The 20,073-nt window shown below is 40.5% G+C and overlaps 1 protein-coding gene across 3 annotated transcripts in view; it reads right to left on the bottom strand.

The window, feature by feature from the left end:
- Positions 1-20,073, bottom strand: part of BTRC (beta-transducin repeat containing E3 ubiquitin protein ligase) — a 102,132-nt gene that overhangs the window by 46,591 nt on the left and 35,468 nt on the right. For all 3 annotated transcript variants that reach the window (XM_085306382.1, XM_085306383.1, XM_085306381.1), the window contains one exon: positions 11,031-11,120. In XM_085306382.1, coding sequence (XP_085162508.1) covers positions 11,031-11,120 — 90 coding nt within the window. The remainder of the gene's footprint in view (positions 1-11,030; positions 11,121-20,073) is intronic.

Below are 20,073 nucleotides of genomic sequence, written 5' to 3'. Positions count from 1 at the left end.
AAAAAAAAAGGGGGGGGGGGAGAAACCATGTAGACACCGCAAGCAGAATGACCAAGCCTTGCTCTTCAACTGCTAGCACTTCTTTGAGAATTATGGAGAAGGAGAAAAGTTATGCYTGAAAAATATGATGCGTATGTCAAGGAGGAATAGGAACTGTGTTAATATGAAAGTAGCTAAATTCTTCTGCACTGCAGACATTAGTACTATTTCATAATATTTCTTATTTTCCTTTGCAGAAATCTCTCCCAAATACAATTCTTCTTCTAGGAATACTGTTTTCCCCTTTACAAAAATACTTTTTTTTTTTTTTTTTTTTAAGACTGATGCTCAGATCTGACAGTCGTTATTTCTAATTTTTATTTTTAGAGTGCACTTGAGAAAAGTTGCTATTTTATCGATCCTCCAGGAAAAAAAAAATCAAGTTAATCTCAGAAAATGCAGAAGCCAAATCTTTCAAATTACAATTTCTTGCTGGTAAATGAATAAACTGAAAATGTTGGTGCAAAAAGACCATGGACAAAAAAAACAACAAACAAGGCATACCAGGAAATTAATGCAGTATCTGATCTCTCCTCTTTTTTGCTGCTTAAAGACTCATGGCATGCATAGTATTTTTAACTGAGGAGTCTCATTTCAAATATATGCCAAGGAATCTTATTTCAAACATATACTAAATAAGGAGGGGAGTTATAAAAGAGGCAGCCCCTTACTCTAATTTTATCCATCTCCCTCCTCCTCTTTCCCTGATGCAGTGAAACTTTAAATCCAGCACCGAACCCTGCTTCTCTCCCTTTTCTTTTTTCTTTTCTTAAGCAGTGATCAACATTTTCCTAAAGGACCCACTTCCAAACTGCTGATTAGTAACAGCCACGTTTGCAATATTAACCTGGATGCGGCTGTTTATTAAGATCTTTTAAGGGGTTTCGAATGAAGACACACTGCCGRCGTACAGGGAGCACAGAAGGGGTAATTTAAAACCCGTGTTTTTTCCTCCCCCTCGCAGAAAACATGCCCGGCACCGTGCAGCTGCGCTGCCAGCTTCGGCGCTCCCTCCGTCTCCGCGCCCGCTAATTAAAAGGTTGATCACAGAACAATGCTCTTCTCATTAATTTGGCCTTTCTGATTGGGCAGGATTCCCGCTCCCTCCGCCTGATCTTTTCCACGCTGCTGAAGTTAATGTGACAGGAGCCCGAAGATGGATTACCCGCTGCCATATTGCCCATCACCTCCAATCAGGAGCTATCCGGGTAAACTGATTGCTCTAATTTGCTCTCATTATTTTTACAATATCAGGAGAAAATAACGCACACAGCTCACTGTCAAAGCCACGAAAATCAGCCATTAGTTAAACCCCGACGCCGAGCGGCTTTATTAGCAGCGCTGCAGCTTATTGACGCGGCTTCCGTAAACTAAGGTAATACCTGCCCCGCTTAAACGTGCTTTTATTTGTACGTATTTCTGTTGAAAGAAAATTTTTATTAGAATACTTTTGGCAACGCTCGCTGTCTCAGCCTGTCACCGTGATAYGCCAGCGTGCCATGGAGATGAAGAACAATGGAGGCACATAAAGAATGGCAAAATATGCAGAATTACCCACASAGAAGGCTGCCTGCACATCTCGGCTATTATTTTACAGTTTAAATAAAACCCAGCTCATTGCTAAGACTGCAGGTGAATACGTAAACACATCCTAAAATCATGCCAAGTGCCGTGCTGCCGTAAAGACAAACGTGTTACGGCCGTAATTATGCGGGCTGTACGTCCAAGGTCAACGATGTGGTTTGGGTTTTTTTTTCTTTTTTCTTTTTTTTTTTCTTTTTTTGCTAAGCGAAAGAGCTTACGTAGCCCAGCATCAAAACCCGGGCATGGAGAGCAGGAGTTTCAAACGCTGTGAGAAACTGTTTTCATGCAGCTGGGCACTATTTTTTCCCCTACGAGAAAGCATTGTGCTGCTGCGCCTTGGGAACGAGTCAGAGCAGAAATGTCATTCCACACTGAATCCTGGGAGGATTCCCCGGCTAGGAAATGAATAAAGTATTGTTAGCGGTATGAAGTCAGGCATTTTTACACTAGAGCAGTCCTAAGGACTCAATTTAAAATCCCAGACCACTGGAAGTCTCTACGCCGTATATAAAAGGACCTGCATTTTTTTGGCTGCTGCCTATCTGCATCTTAGCGGAGGGAAATGCTAAATAGAGGGATTAACAGAAATATGATATCTTAAATCTTGCTATACATAAAACCTAATCTGGTGTCTACAATGCTGTAACTCGCAATGTGCTCCAAGAGTGACAGGCAGAGCACAGCAGACTGATTTTACTTTTAAATAATATCTAAATTAGATTAGTTCTTTGTGTAGATCTGCATGAACCAGAGGGGACATTCATCATTGTGCCAAAAAAGTTAAATTCACCGGGGTACGCTCAAAGTGAACGTTCTACACCTACGTTTTATCTCTCAGGCACATCATCAAGAYGCTGTGCCAATATGCATGAAGCCAGCTAGGAGCTGCAAGAAAGACAACGGGAGAGTAACTGGCTACCAGAAAAGGTTTAATTTTTCCCTTTGTAGATTATGAATTGCTTGGGACAAGATCTGTGGCTTCTGTAGCCTGTACAGCACGGAGCATCCCTTTCAACACTTGAGCTCCTTTTTTAATATTTAAACGAATTAAACATAAGGAAGTGTATTCTTCTCCCTCCCCCTCCAAAACAGATGTAATTCTAGTTCCCCTTCCTCCCCCTGCTGCAATTTAAAACACACTAATTTTCATTACCGCTTTTTCAATATTTTTAAATCCTCATCAGCTACAGTTTTGCAAATTGGGGTCGATTTTTCCTTCCTCCTAGAAAAGCCACCTCCCAGCTTTGTCTGCTATTTCTTTTGACCCTCGCTGATGGTTTTCTCTTGGAGGGGCGTGCCACGCTTTTCTCCTTAAAATTCCTGCACTGAAAGACTGCACCACACCACACTCCACAAAACGTGCTGATGGCACAAATTACAAGCCCCCAGCCGAACACTCCAGCCCCCACCATTCGGGCAGATTTATGTGGGCTCTTGCCGACGTTATTACAAGTCAGAGTTTATTGGGAAATTGTTACATTATGCGGAGTGTCTAACAAATTGCTTATGCTGCTATAATTGGATTACAACAGCCGCTTGCTCCCACCGGTAAGATTAGGCAAGTAGGACTCCTGCCGATCTCTGAGCGTTAGCAGTAATTTTATTTGCCTTGCCTCTCTCTTTCCTAACAACATGCCTCTTTCCCTGCCAGCTGTCTGCTGAAAAGGCACAGGCTTGTTCCTTGGCCCTAACAATGCAATTACAGCCCTGCAGATCGCACTGTTTGTGCATTAAGTACAGAGCCAAAACGAGGCGAATTGATCGTTTGACTTTTGGAGGAGCCATGTGATCTCTGCGTGCCGGTGATCCGGCATGCATCAGTGGGCAATGCTGCAGTACATGCCTGACGATGAACTTGCTTCATCCTATTTCCCTTCTCCAGCCCGCTTCCCTGTATTAATCCAGATCGCTCTACAAAACTGGGCTCATTTTTACCAGCTCCCTTGCTAGTCTGAACCCAGAACTCATTTYGCCTTCTGAAATGTGACACTTGGCCACGCCAATGGCATCCCTGCAGTGGGCGACAGGATGAAACGATTATTCCAGGATTTCACGCCAGAAGCTTTAATGCAAGAATTTGTCATATTTTTCAAATAACTTCTCCTTCTGATTCTTGCATTTGAAAAATATTGAAAACATCTCTAGCCAATGCCATGACRATGGCATTTGCATACTCTGTCATCTCTGGGGGTGCTGCCACTGCAGGCAACCACTTTGGAGGCGATACTTCTTATACACTGTTTATCATTAAAACCATCAATGATTTATATTATAAACTGTTTTACATTTCCATCGTGACAGATCCCAGAGTACTTTAAAAGTGCAAGCCCAGTTTCATAACTCTTACCCTGCTGAACAATCCCTAGGAGTTTAATGTGCCAGTGCCTTGAATGAAGACCTCAGGACTGCAATCCTTTATGCATACTATCACCAAAACACAGCAAACACACCGGGGTGGAATTACAGCAYGTGACACTACCCTGCCATACACGTACAGGGGAATTTTGATTAAGGGTTCCAGGCCAAGTCCTTATTCTCAAAAGGTTTCCATTGTATTTTCATTATCTGTACACTGACAGGATCACAAGTTGATTCAGGCTGGAAGGGACGTCAGGAGGTCGCAAGTCCAACTTGTTCCACCTGACTGTCCTCATTCAAAAGTTTTTCCTGATGTTCAGTCAAACCTGAGGGAGTTTCCAAGATCTCTGTGGGAGCTTCTCCAAGGTTTACTGAACTCAAGGCTTTGCAGGTCATGCAATTTGGTTTCTTGACATCCCAAAGCTGGTGCTCCAAAAAGTAAAAGCATCTCCACCCAGCTGACTGAGCTCTGGAAGCATTTTTCACATCAAGACTGAGGTATGAGAGCAGAGAGATCTACTCATTTCCCCACATGACCATCCTTATTGCAGAGCTTTAAGAATTCATCTCTGGAATACTCTTAGGGACCCTCAGCTATAAAGCAATTTATGAGAGCTAAGGATTAAATTAATATTTCTTCAACATTTCTTTTACACTTAAAAAAGCAAGTGTAATTCTTTTTTAATTTGTGGCTTCACCAACATGCAAAATGATGTTGGGCRTAAGAGAAGCAGAAAAAACAACTACTTCACAGTGTTTGTATAACCGAAGACTAAAGAAGCCTGTTTACATGTAGTTTAACACTCAAAAGAAACTCTGAACAGCTGAAATGCCTTATAAATAGCTCAGACCCAGAGGAAGTGCAAACGTCTGCATTGTGAATTGTAGATCTTAATTACAGACAATGGCTGGTACAGCAAGTAGCACGGAAAAAAAAAGTGAAACAGTTGCACTGTTCATGGTTGGCAATAATTCTTCAGGAAAATATTTACTATCAATCAGTTATGAGAAAAGGGACTCTGCGCTCATAAAACAGCACGTTGCTTCTCATACCAGGACCATTTTGCTTCAGCATAATCTGAATTTAAACAGCTTGTTTCCTGCGGATATAATTTTGGAAATAAATAAAACAAGTCTATCAAAATCTGGAGAATGTGTATGGTGGGGTGGGATGGGGGGAGCAGGAATATCACATTTCTTCTTCAGTTATTTGCAAAGAGATTACTAGAGACGGGTGGGGGGGAGCTAAAGCATAAAGATTATCTTGACCTAAAAAATAAATAAATAAAAATGAAATTCACAATTAAGGTTAAAAACAGACATATTGCTACAGAAGGAAGATCACTATTAGGTCAAAGCTTTATATAAAACTCTGATTCTGTCTTCAGTTTGAGTTGTCTAAATATTGAGAATTCTGTGCTGCATTCATAGCTCCAAAGCATCTTACGAACATTAACTAATCCTCAGCAATGCCCCTGTAATATAAGCCATTCGCATTACCCTCATTTTACAGAGAATACCCAGAACAGAATGGTAAAGTGACATGCTTAAATCTCCCTTACCCAATGGTTGAGGAGACATTTACTTAGTTTGCAATTCCTTTCCATCCAAATAATTTCCCGGTAACTGGGGTCCCAGAGAAATGCATATCCAACATTCAAAATGAAATACTATGAGACTTTCAGGAACTGGAAGCATGTCAGCTCACACCTCATCTCCATCATTACACAGAAGCTCAATACTAAAAATTAAGATATGGAGGAATATACTTTCTAATTTAAACAGTGGAAGGAATATCAGCAAATAGAATGCAGTTACTTGAATAATATTCCTCTAGGATTAAATTGCTATAATTCCAATCTCAAAGCACTGGAGAGACTTGAAAGCAGTGGAAAGCTGTGTGTTAGTTCAAGATACACCAACTCAGTGGTATATCACAGCAGAACTCTGAGCTGGTTGTGATGTTCATGCAAAGTAAATGCAGGGACACTCTCACGAAAGAGAAGCCATCAATCTGTGACATAAAAGGACTTGAGAGCACAAGAGGGACACTCTTCAGCTCAATTTGTCCTACTGCCAACTGGAACATTCAGCATGGAACCCTAAATGTTTGCTTTTTAAAGAGTACTTGTGTTTTCTCCTTTGAATTCATATAAAAATTCTAAGCTCGATATGTGATTACTATGCAAACTATTTTTATTCTAAAAATGCTGAAGGAGTAGTCATGCAGAAAGAACTCACAAAGGAAGGGAGATTTCAATTACTAACAACTTCTACCACTCCCTGCTTTAGTTGAATTATCCTTGAATGCAGAAAGTACAGATATAGCTTAATAATACCATGCATCCTTGAAAGAAAATTTCTTAGAGCGTGYTTGAAGTGCCAAGCCTTGTCATGTGTTTCCAGAACCGAGCAGAACATAGCTCTGTCCCCCTGTATGCTACAAACAGCATGCTGAGCAGGCACAATATTACTGTGTGCTTAAGCAGGACTTTTTATCCAAGGATCTCAAAAGCATCACACAGTTAAATTTCACAGCATTTCKGCATGGATGATGTCATTCAGCTCCCTTTTAAAGGTGAGCAGGAAGAGCCATCATGGCCACAGAGAATAAAATAACAGGAAACAGAAAGGGTATGAACCCTTTCCTAGCTCAATAGTATAACTGCTACAGTATACAAATTTAAAAATATGATGAGCAGCAATCGAAGAAGATTCCCTGGAAGACACAACGTGCTTCATATAAAGACTGAGAATTTCTTCTGAGATGAATACATGATTAAAAAACAAGAAAATAGTATGTGGCTTTGTTAAGTAAGTTTTCCTATCACAAGAGCATGTTTAAGGAGTGCAAATGCAAGGCAGTGGGTTTGCTGGGACTTCAAAAAAGAGAAACAGCAATCATACGTGGGCAGGAAAGAATGGCCTGCAACAGAAGTCTGATCTTTCAAGGGTGCTGTGCTGCACTGTATTTTTCTTCGTCCCAATTTCTGAGTTCAGAAATCGGCAGAAGCTTGGGCTCGCTGTATGCCATCTACAACACGTCTTCATGCTGCCTTTGGCAGGACTGCTGCAGGTTGCCTATCCCTGGCACACACAGGGAAGGATTTCACATGCAAAATGGAATTGAGAACACTTCTTTGTATGGCAGATACAAACTGGAATAGACTGCAGGAGTTACTAAAAAATAAAGATTTATCTAATWAATACAGAAACTGTCTGTAGAAATTTGTGAGGTCAACTAGCCTAGCCTCTTTCTGTAAAAGAAAAGAGCGCTTTGAATTAAGAGGACATTTCTATGATCCAGGGAAGCACAAAACCTAACAGATTCCAGCTTAACAGCAAAAGTCAAGCCTAATATAGCCCATCTTATCCAAGGGTGAAAAGACTACTCTTTGAAATCAGGAATATATATAATCCATCCAAGTGAAGATTCAGCCAAGGAGATTGGCAACACTTTAGAGCATCCCTCACTGAACGGCAGACAAAAAGTGTGAAGGTCACCAYAGAACCAAAATGGCCCTGGACACAGAACGGGAGACAAACTTGTTTGCACACCAAGGAGTACCGCAAGAGTCCTAGTGACATACCAGATGCCAGGGGATTTTTAACTATGCCCCTCTCTAATTGAGAATGAAGCACACACCAACACCATTATCTGGCCTGAAGATACTGGCATACAAAATATGGAACAAACAATAGGAACAGATGCTCATTTGGCCAGATTTCAATAAGCCTCATTAAAACCAAACACCCTGTCCTTGGAGCTCAGGTTCATGCTACATTTCTACCTTATTTAAGCACATCGCACCAGTTCCTGAGAAAGCCATCCACTTGTGGCTGCACACCAGTAGCACCATGAAAGAAACCCTYTCTCTGTGACCTGCAAAGGCACGAACAGGAGCATTTTATACATGCGCGCGCGTGTGTGTGTCAAAAAATAGAAAATGCACTTCCTTTTTAAAAACATTAGGCTGAGCATACATTACGCTTGTTAAACACTCAAAGGTAATCGGTGAAAAAATACCCAAAGATCAATGGAAAGACTGCTGAGGATGAAAGAGAACTGACGCCACCAATCACACAGGTGACGTGTGCGAAAATATATAACCCCTCCCCTTCCATCAAAACATATGCACGCTTGAAACAACCGCTACTGCTCCTTATTTAATTGGTTGTACCTAAATATGTCCAAGTTCTATACAACAGAGTTTCAGAGGACAAATAAATACCAGAAAAGCGGTGCTAAGAACAGCATACAGAGATTCATTAAAACTTGACATTGTTTTTATTTTTAAATGTCTGAATAAAACTAGTTAATCCATAGGCTTGCAAAAGCCACTGAGCACCTGGCTGCAGACAGAAAGCGTGACATCAAATAAAAGACTGGGCAGGCAAGGTTTCCTAACACACAGAGGCTTTCCTGAGTGGCCAGAAGACAGCAGCCCTATGCCACATTCCCTATCTGAAAATATGTAGATATTTATTTTAAGCTCTTTCTTTTTCCTCTGTTTTAGAAAGAATGTCAGTTATTAGGTAGGTAAGTTACAGCTGAAGGTCTGTATAGAAGCACTCATCCACAAGAAAGCTTGATGGATGAACAGTGGTTTAGTCTGTAAAAAGATATCTCAGTATTGATATGTGAGGCCTCAAGGGAAACTGCATGTCATTCTTTGAACAAACTTGAGAAACATCACGCACATGATCAGCAAATGGCATTAATATAGTTGCGCACGATTTTCTTTCTTGCAAGTAGGTGCAGAATCAGGAATTCTGTTTTCAGAAAAAACATTCTCTCTTGCAGACTAACTGACACTCTGACCAGTTTGTGATAATGCTGACTGTGATTCCCAGCCAGGGTTCATACTGCGCTGCAGAACCACGAAAGATAAATTTTGATTTCCATGTGTGATTTCCAAAGTAATCCTTTTCATCTTTCTCGGCCATTTAAAAAAAAAGAAAAAAGAATATCCTACAATACTTTTGGAAAAGTGCTGCAGATAAAGAAAGCCACACTTATCCTTTCCAGTATTCACTCTCTTGACAAAACATTTTAATGTCTAAGGCTGTAAGACACATCAATCACACAGGATAAAACTCACCATGTGCAGAAGGCTAAGAGAAGGCCTCTGAACTCCTTAAATCCCACTTAAGCCTTTCACCTAKGGTATATTTAACAGTTGTGCCATTTGCCTATGCCATCACTAAGCCATCTGTATCTAGCTAACTGGAGTTATAAATGCTACAACACTTCTGGAATTTGAAAGACATAAGCTTTCTTAGAACCTATTTCACTTTGTTTTGTAGCTGGAAAGGCAAAGGAAAGGAGTATAACAGCAACACAAGCTAGTACTGGGAAAAATATATCCCCAGAAAAGCATATTTTTTTAAATATGTATTACAGGACAATATATATGAAACAATACTTAAAAACACACACTTTTCCAACTCTAGGGCCACAGTTCAAATTCATCCTAAATCATATGAAATGAGTCTTGTCAGACCTGCCTCCATCCTTCTCCACACCTCTTGCACAATTCCACCGAAAACAGGTTTTAGGGGAGTTTTCAGTCTGGGAGATTACCAATTTAAAGGGATATTACTTCAATTAAAAGAGACATCGCTTTAATTAGCAGCTGTAGTTCTTGCACAACCTTGCCCCTTAGTAAGATGATCAGGTCAAAGAAGATGCTACGAAGCAGGTGGGGTTGAATGGGTTCACTGGAGCTTGCTGTGAGCTGCTTCATGTCGTGATAATAATGCCCTGTGCCCATATATTTCAGTAAGAGCTCCTCTGGTGACTTGCTTAAAGAGTTTCACCTACTTGTATCGTAAGGGGCCTTATGAAGCAATGTGCAACACCAACAGTCTGGAGCTGGGAATGCAGGTGCTAGGATTAAATATCAGCACTTTGCCCCAAGATTGGTAGCTTCTCTCAGAAGTGCCTCTCCCTTAGAAGGTAACTCTGCATGCCAAGTGCAGTTTACAAGCACAAGGCCACCTGCAAGCACCACGAAAAACTTTTATGCTGGCCAATTCCCCGACAGAAAATAAAAGTGACAAGACTTCCAAATTTCACCAGCAAAATCACAGCAAAGATTTAGCCTTGGAAATTATTTTAAAAGTACACAGAAGTGGGCCATGAAGGGACAAGGCACATTTAACAGCCATTCAAAAGTATGAGAAAAAGGGAACTTCAGGAAGATCCAGAGAATAAATAAATGAAAAAGAACAGGCTTTATAGTGGTCTGGTTGTGGTGACAGAGGAGCAACAAAATGCCAGCTGGTTTCGGTAACAGATGGCTGCATGCACTGAGCTGTCCTGCATGCCCATTCTAAACTTCCCTTCAGTGGAAATACGAAGCTGATGCAAGGCTAAACGCATCCTTTGCCCCAGCCTTTTTATACATATTGCATCATGGTTGGAATGTTTTCCATTCACAACTAACTATGCACGTATGTTATTTTATTCTAGTTACGCTGAGTTTTAAGAAAAGAAAGTGGTTACTGGCACCTCACTTCTCCCATTCACATTTCTCTTAGGGGCTAATACATCCATTTTATTGCAGTTCCCACTGTCATATCTCCCTCCTTCCCTTCTCCTACACACAGCATTCACTTTATTTTAATTTAAAAGCCTTTCTTTACAATCCCTTCTGTGTATCCCCTCAGTAGCTAAGAACAGGAATCATGATACAGTGAGTTCTCATACAGTAGTTTTAGAATATATCTGGACATTTACCATTTAAGGTTGCTACAGCTAATTATATGGCAAGAACAGGTCATCCCATTGGAAAAGCCTATTACTTGCATAGCAGAATGAACTTTCAATCTCCACAACTCAGGACTTATAATTACTTCCGAAGGAGGAAAATAGTAGTTTGCCAGCTCTGAAAACTCTACAGGGAAGAACAAAAAAATCTAAAATATTTGCTGTTTGAATATTTTTCCTAAGTGCAACTTCAACAAGAGTTTTTCTTTTCTTAATAGTAACAAAATGTTAAAAAAAAAAAAMCAACACTCAAAAACAAAGCCATTCTGTTACTTACTTTGGCCACACAATTTTCAGTCTTCACAGCAGTGCTTCCTAGACATACTGTTTCCTGGTTTAAGCACAGTCTGGCACAGCTGTTGTAGGTCTGTAGAAAGATTAAAAAGGTTATGAATAGAAGAACACAAATTTTATTTTAGTCACCCCATTTTTGGCACGAAAACCTGCAACAAGTCTATGAAGTCATGCTACTCCATTTCTGAACCATTTCCTTTTTCCTGAGGTGTGAAAGTTTTGAACCCACACAAGCCAGTCTATATCCAGAATCTATGCTGAAGGCATGCATTTCCTCTGAGTAGCTATGTGCCTTTTTATACTTCTGAAATGCAAAGATTGGAAAGGTTTTTCTCCTCTCTTCCTTTTAAAGAGAAAAAAAATCTGACATCAGCATTTTGTGGAAGACTGAACAGCTAAATAACTAAAGCTTAGAGATTTCTACATGCTAGTTATCAAATGTTAATAAAAATCTTGTTTCTTTATCAGGTTAAAATACACAGGGACAGTACAAAGGTTACAATCTGATGTGAACAAATGCATGCCTGATCTCACCTGTTACAGTTCATTCTCCTAAATCTGGGAAGCTTGTTCTTTCAAAGTAAAATGTCTTCTCTTTGATTCATGAGAACCTGCACTGTAGACCCTCAACCAGGACTGCAAATGAGCCTTTGCAAAATTTGTTTCTCACAGCACCTCCTTTTTTGGGGTCAGCATATAAACAATACTTAGTTAAGCGTGCTTGAAGTTATACTTTAGTTCAATTGGTATTTAAACTAAGATGCACAGAGAACTTAGGAATTTCTAATGGAAGCCTTCCACCTCCTTGCTTTCAATATCTTGTTAATTACTACTTGATTAAGCTCACGTTTTACTACTACTAGTAGTAGAATAGTAGCACCTAAGAGCTCCAGCATTGGACTAAAACCCTACCATGAGAGGCCTTGTGCTAACAGAAGACAATATTCACTGCCCCAAAGAACTTGCAGCCTAGGTACTGACCAAGAGACAGGTGGACAAAAGAATACAAGGGAAAAATACCAGCGTGGCAGTCAGTAATCTCTGTGCACCAGCTGCCAGTCCAATTTCTTGGGAACACTCCTGTAAAGGACTGGTCTGTGGCTGCTCACAGAAAACTGCTCCCAAGCAAAAATGGAGCCCAAAAGAAAGCACAAAGTTGCCTCACTGGAAAAGTAACAAGTGGATTGCATAGAAGATGTGAAGCATGCAAAGAAGCATGTGAAGAAGCTAAGAAGTGTGTTGAAACAGAACRAAACTGAGTATTTGCCAAAAAGACATTTCCAGGAAAACTAAAGCAAACATATGAACATTCATGATGTTTTTAAGATCACCATAAGTGATGAACACACACAGATTTGTAATGAAATGCTGTCTGTTCTCTCTCTATAATATTCACCGACAATCTTTCAAGATCCTTCTTTCAGGGCATGCTTTGGATTTCTGTTAGTTTGATTCTAAATTAATTCAATCCCAAAACTTATAACAGATAAAAAAAACTTGCAAACAACACTGACTGATGAGGACTCCTAGCTTTGGAGTAGAGCAAGATTTAAATCATCTGAGCCAYGTTGCCTCCTGCACTGCTCTCTGTGCCAAGCGCCAACCAAACAAATGATCTCTCCTTTTCCTCCCCCTGCCCCAGGCCTGACACTATGTGCAAGGTGCAGCCAGTAGCAACACTCAAAACATCAGAGGAACACATTGCCAAGGGTGTCAAAAGGCAAAACCTTTCAAACAGATTAAAAGAGGTTTAGGCTAGACAATAGAAGACAGGTCCACATCCCCAGTGGTCCTAACCCAGTCTGCAGGCTCAGGAGGATGGTAAGCTCTAACGGACTGGGAGCTAGGTGATTTGAACCAGGGGAAGCATCACTCACTGTTCACCCAAGTTCTTACAGTCCTCGTTAAATACTCACTACTGTCCACCATGGAAAATCAGAATAATGGTTGAGGTGGATCCGTACTGGGCTGATACTGTACGGACACTCTTGTGGCAGTTCAGGAATTCACAGCCTTTTCCATTTATATTTCTTTCTGAACTTCATCAAGAAACAAACAAAAAGGAGCACAAAATCCCTATTTTCTTCACTGCTTTATCACTTTACATTTTACTTCTCAGTGAGCTCTCTAACCAGAAAAGAACCAGTGACAGACAGGAATGCGGAATATCCTGGCTCCAGCAGATCTCCTTACAAGACATAACATTGATATCTGCTGCGACTAGCTGCCAGCTAGCAATTTCTGACTCTGGATCCAGAAGGAGAAACTGAAAAATTCAAACACATGAATTCTTTCAAAGCGCCGTGCAGATGAACAGAGAGCATCTTTCAGCAGGGGAGGTTTAGATTCAAACTGGGATTAGTCCACAAGCAAACAGAAGTCTGATGGACTCAACTTAGCCTCTTGCAAATATTTGCCAACACCATAAAACCATCACTCTGGTATGCATAGCACTTTCTCCTCAGAATAGAGATCAGAATAGCATAAACTATTATAAATTGTGGCTTAGATGGAGTGGCTCAACTGGTGGACAGAAAGTTGACACCATCTGCTTTGCACTAATGTTCAGACAATAGCGCGTTATTTTATAAGCATCACATTAGTCAAAACCAACCTAGATTCGGAAGGTGAAAAGCTATGAATAGTTGGCAAGATTTTTTATTCASTATTTACATTTGTGTAGATTTAACCCATCTGTTTCATCATAAATATATGATCTTTCATTGGCCGTTTCATTCCTAAAATTCCAGTACCAGGATTTCTATACAACTTACCTACTACACATTGTATATTTGAAGAGAGGCCCTGACTTGCAGAAAGCTAATACTAACTCCACTTTACGTATGGAAAGCTCAGTCACAAAAACTTGTACTGAAAGGAACTTACACACACGGAAGCCTGAGGCACAGCCACGAACCAGACTTGTGCTTTTCCCCCTCAAGACAGGTAGGCACAAACAAAAAAGCTTTTTGAAAGCCAGGTTTACAACAGACTTCCTCTCACATGAGCAAATGGGAAAGAGCTGACCGTCCAAGTATAAAACACAAAGTAATAAATGCTAAATCTAAAAAATCTAAAACTTTCTGAGAAGCAAGGAAACTCACCACACTGCTACACAAAAGGTGAGTACATGTCAAAATACAGCTACAAAACTATTCCAATGTACTGCTTAACTTTTATTATTTTCATTCACACAGAAGATAGTACATTTTAGCATGAACAGCAGTAACTATTTCCAGCATAACAAAACAATTTGTTCACCAAATCCCACAACGCTGGAACTAGAGACACTTGATAAAACCAGTTGAGCATAAGTTTACACAGAGGAAAGAAACCCCTTCTTCACATAGGCAGCAGCGAACTTCTGGAGCTTGCTGCCAYGGGATAGTACGGAGGGAAACAACATCAGCAAGCAGCTAAAGGGATTAAACAACCTCACAGACAGCAGGTCCGTGGAGTAGCTGGCAGGGATATCCCCTTGACACCCCAGTAGAGCAGCTGTGGAGGCTGCAGAAGAAGGAAGGGAATGGACCACAGAAAGTAACCAGACTTGTTTGCTCTCCCTAGACAGCATCTCCCACTGACACTGTCGCTCACAGTGCACTGGTCTCACAGACTATGGATCTGACCCACTTGGGCATTCCTGTGTTCTTACTGCCTCTCTGCCCTTGGATAACAATACTTAAATCTCTCCTTCCTAGTATTTTCACTCACAGAACGGGGACAAGAACATACTTGTAGCGTAAGGATCAACTTTTGTGCAGTAATTTTACTGCATAAAGATCTATGCAACTGCTAAATTACCGGACAACCACTAAGTCCTTCAGTAACTCTTTGTTTCTCAAAAAAGCCACAGAAAAAAAGAAAATTAAAAGCAGTGCTCAGCAGTTCAATGTCCATTACTGCATTTGTAAAGTTACAAAGTTCTTCCATTATTATTTGCACATTTTCACTGAAGAATGCATTCACTTTGTGCAAAGAATAAAATGATAAATGCCAGAGAAGAGTCATGTGGATGTTCTACAAAAATGTTCAAAAATGTCTCAAGCAAAAACCTGGAAGAAAATCTAGTTCTCCTTAAAATCTGGGGGGAAAAAAAGACGTAATGTTGCTGTACTTAGTAGGCTTCAGTGGAAATGTATTGATAATGATGTAAAGGCTCATGAAATCACGAATCATAAGAAGCTGGGAGACTATATCATGGAATTATTACTATACAGTTGTCCAGTTCCGAAGTTTCTCTGGAGGCAGCCCTTATTCGCTATTCTCAAACACAAGATGCTGGCGTAGACGGACATTTGGTTTCATGTCGTACTCTCACAGCTGTGATCACACAGTAACAGTTACTAGCGAGTAGTCCTGAATGAAAGAAAAACGAATGTTGTATYGTCGAGTAGTAATCCAAAGCCCTACATTCCGGTGAAACATTTGATGATGTCTCATGTTACCCTGCAGTGTCAGATTATCTCCTTTCATTGGTTTAGATGCCTGTGCAATCATTGACTAGTCTAGAAGAAAAACACGAAAATCAAAACYTGAACCCAAGTCTCAGGAAAGCAAATCTCTCCCTTCACCTTTAAAGCTCAGCCTTTTTAAGCATCTCATCTAGTTTGCACYGAAACTGTTCAAGTTTTTCCTCACCTTTCATCAAGATAAGAGGTTTCTTTGCCATGGGAAAGCACTCTGAAACAGCAGCCTGGTTCAACGCCACAGGCGGATAGCTTTGCGTTGGAGTGCTTTAATATGTTTTTATATTGCATATAAAGCAGGCAAACATAAACCAGTTTGTTGAAAACTACCTTCTTTGTGGAAGCTGGCTGTAATTCTGAACAAGTTTTCAATTTTCGCACTGCTGCTAGGGTAAAACATTTTAAAGAGTTTAATTTTTACAGTGGCTCAATGACACGAGATTATCTAACAAAGTAATGGTTAATCAATAGAGGGTTTAGTTGTCAGGTGAAACATATAACACACTAAAAGGGATTGATTGCAAGGCTCCTCCTTATTTACTAGGAGGTATATATTTAAAATGACACAAACTTGTTACCAAGCTGCATTCCTTTAACCTTGCAAAAGCCATTTGAGAACAGCGTTAAGCAGCCCTATAGCAAAACAAGCTCTAATGAAAAAAAAAAAATCCACAAATATATGGCAGCACCAAATCATGTCAGAAGCAGGGGAACCACAAAGCTGTATTAATTCTCAGCCAAAGGCTTAAAATGCCACAGAGACACTAGACTATAGTTCACTAAAGATAGAGCTGTATCTGATCTCATTCCGTAAGTGTCTTTGGTTACATTTTTGTAATGCTTCTCTGAGTTGGTCTGATAGACTGACTCCCCCCCCAACACACACACTTTAAATAAAGGATAATCTTGTTCTTTGACACAAACATTTCTACTCATGCCAATGTAGCTTTGGATGAATACAGAATGCCAACCTGGAGTCCTGAACCCAAAGCAGAACGGTGCTTGTGCAGCTTTTTTGCCACCAGAAATCCATTTCTTTGGCCATTTATCCAGAGAATCCCCAGTCCCTGAACAAAACTCCACTTTTTAATAGAAGCTGCAACCCAGGAGTTCAATAAGATTTCCCCCCGCCAATAGTTAATAATTACATGATTTATCAGAGAAAGATAAGACTAATAAAAACACAGCAAAAAGACACAACCCATACTCTCCCTTCAAGTCATTTTCAGGGAAAAGATTATTAAACTGTTCTTTTTGAACACGGGCTTTTGTAGCTAAGCACAAATTGCCAAACGGTTAGAAAAAAAAGTTATTGGGCTCAGAAGAATTCAGCAGAAGTGGGAAGTTATATAAACAAATCACTCTAGCAGGTTTGGAAAGATCGCTTTCATCTTACTTAGAGTCTTAGGAGACTTGCATTAATTACCCTTTAAAGGTCTTTCACGTGGACTATTTAAAATAAATGCAATTTATTTATTTATTTCAAATGAGGTGCTTCTGAAAGAATTAAGTAATCTCAACAAATTTAAAAACGTTTTTATAAACAGGTAATTAAAAAGAAGACTAGAATTAAGTCAAGCTGTAAGACATTACCCATGATTTGCTCTGAGTATTTTCTTAAGACTAGATTTTTGCTATCCACAGCCCAGTCTTGGGAAGGGTAGTCTCCAYGGAAAGTCGTAAGACAAAATAAAGACTAGCCAAAAAAAACCTGGATCACTTACAGGATTTTCCCTGAAGCACAGTTTGTCATATTGCAATTACACCTTGCCTACTGYGAAAGCCAGAGTCCTTAATATTGCCACTAGAGGGAAGAAGCGTCTCAACACATGGCAATGGTAGTTGGGGAGTGGGTTTTCTTGAGCAATTACCATAACAAAGCTCCCTTGGCTGTGTGTACCTTCTAATTACTCAGTACAATTAAAATGACTTACCTAAAACAAACAGCAAAAAAAGGCCCTTAAAACAAAAAAATCTCAAGACAATACAAACAAAAAGCCTTACTCCAATCTGCCTATTATCTGAAATCACATTAAAGCTCAAGATCTTTTTTTCCTCATCCATCAATGCAAGGGAAAAAAGAGTATGTCACAGTGCCCGAACACCACAGGGCTGTTCAGTGAAGTAAAAGCATTAAAACAAACAAAAACAAAGAGCAAGGAGAACTGGATCTCTTGTTAAGGGAAAAAAACAAAGAAGAAAAGAAAAGAAAAGAAAAAGGAAATGTTGTGGTATTTAGCCATCTGGTAGCTGCTTGAAAACAAATTGTCCTCAAAAGAGCAGAAATACAGTATGTCTTCTCTCAGTTCACTGGCTTATGAATCAGATTTTTTTTTTTTTTTTAATACAGACGTGGTAATGCTAGACTTCTGTGCTGCTGCTTTCACTTCCCTCTTGTCCCACTCTGCGAAGACAACCATGCCCATCCCAACCAGATCAGGTTAGTCCAACTCGGATGCATTATTTGCTGAATCTACATCTTCTTGAGACCATTGTTCGAAATCCCTCCGGATTTTTTTTTTTTCCTCCCTGACAGCTACTTGCTGATTTAAAAACCCTTATATCTTTCATTTTATAGGGCTCGTCATTAAGGGAAAATGGCAGCCAAGTGATTTTTCTTTCCATTGACAATTTGTGACATTTCTCCAGCAGCGCACAAGGTGTTGAAAACCTGGCAGCTGTTACCTCCCGGGATGAAGCTCCTTTTTTATCCTCCCTTGACAGTTTAACTCAATGGGTCAGCACCTTTAAACACTGCAAAGTATCTCTGAAGTGGATGGAGGCTTGAATTACTGCTCCCTCCCTAATCAATGTAAACCCTCACTGCAGGTGAAACTCTTCATCTATAGAGGTGCATGGGGGAGGAAAATATAATGCCCTGAGCCAGATGGTTTTCATCTTGTTTTTTAAAGAAGAAAGGAACAAGCTAACAAGAGGACAGCTACTTTGTTAGCTCCTTGGCCTCTCTCATGGCTTTGCATCCCCAGGGTTCCAGCCACACAAGGGAAAAAATACAGAAAAACATAAACACTTAAAGAAATATAACTAGGGGGCTGGCAACACGCTGCTTTCAAAGAGCTGAGAGCCCTGCTCAGCACTTTATTTATCACTGCCCACGTTCTTCGGATGGTAAGTGGACATGGACACAAAGGGCAGGGGGGGAGTAGACAACACTTGCAATTTACTCAATTACAGAGGAACGCCGAAATGCAGCGGGGTGACAGATTCCTATTAGCACCAATGCTGAAAGAACCCAGTGGCCTTTCTGCCACAAGGCAGCATTCCCGTTGTAACTTAAGACTTCGGCACAACCCAGGTTTGCTCTTTTTTTTTTTTTTTTTTTTTTTTAACATACACTAAGCGTGGCAGAGAAATGGAAGTGATTTATTTTTTTGCTTGAGAATATAGAAAACTTAAAAAAAAATGCATGACTAGGACATATTTCTATCAATTTCAGGAGGCTGTTCAACCAGCAACTCCTTACTAGTAAACATTTATAGCATAAAAGCATGAGGTAAACAGGATAATTTTAGAGAAAAGGTACTTCTCATCTCAGCGGGCTCTCCAGAGGAGGAAAATTTGAAGTACAAAAAACCTTTCCTGGAGCAAGGGAGGGAGGGAGCTACAGGACCCTTCCAACCTCCCCACTTTGTAACCTTCCCCATCAGTTGAAAAGGGGAAACCAACTCTGCCCAGCAGAAGGGCTTTTGGAGAGCTTTAGATTATACCTGGAGCAGAGGCATCCTGAGAAGCTAGTGAAGCCACCAATGAGAAGTGTTCAGATTGCTACTACTTTTGTCTTTCCTTTGCTCTGCCTTCTTTAACTGCTTTCTGCTTCTGACAGTTTGCTTGTATATTGACTTTAAACTCTTAAGAGCAGACTGTGCCTGTTTTAACTTTGAAATAGTGCCTGCAGCATGTTTTAGGTGCTACATGTAATTTTACAAAATGATCTAAAATCCTTAAGACTGAATGCAGGCAATATTCCATGCCAAAATGCTAACAGGGAAAAATCCTGAAAATGCTAAAGGGCCTGTTTGAATGGGGTAACAGACAGAGATTTTTTTTTYCCCCCTGGACTTCCATCTGGAAGCTCTGCAGAACGACAGCAGAGCCCGAAGTGGGGTTTGCAGGAGGTGCATTACGGCAATCTCGCCGCTGCCAGCACTTCCCCGCGAGGCACCTTTCCCGGCGCTTCCCCCTCTCAACCCCGCCACAGCTCTGCCCGCAGAAGAAACCGCGGCAGCAAAAGGCACCTCAACAACCTGCATTGTGCCCGTCGTCTTTAAAAACCAGCGGGGCAATCAAGTTCAGGGCAGCGCCGGGCAGCTGCCCTGTGACCTATTCATGCTGACCCCCCCCATTCATCACTTTCCTTCGGACCACGAGGGCGAGCTCCCGGGGAGTGACCACCACAATAGACAGATAGGAGCCAACAATAATACGGTTCCTGCAGGAAAAAAAAAAAAAAGAAAGAAAAAAAAAGAAAAAAAAACAGATGGCACTGCAATAAATTTACAAATCTGCATTGTGCCCGTCGTCTTTAAAAACCAGCGG

Source organism: Rhea americana, unplaced genomic scaffold (assembly GCF_003343005.1).
Source record: "Rhea americana isolate MKP2758 unplaced genomic scaffold, rheAme1 scaffold_24, whole genome shotgun sequence".
NCBI classification, from domain to species: Eukaryota; Metazoa; Chordata; class Aves; order Rheiformes; family Rheidae; genus Rhea; species Rhea americana.
This window is presented reverse-complemented; position numbering and strand designations above follow the sequence as displayed.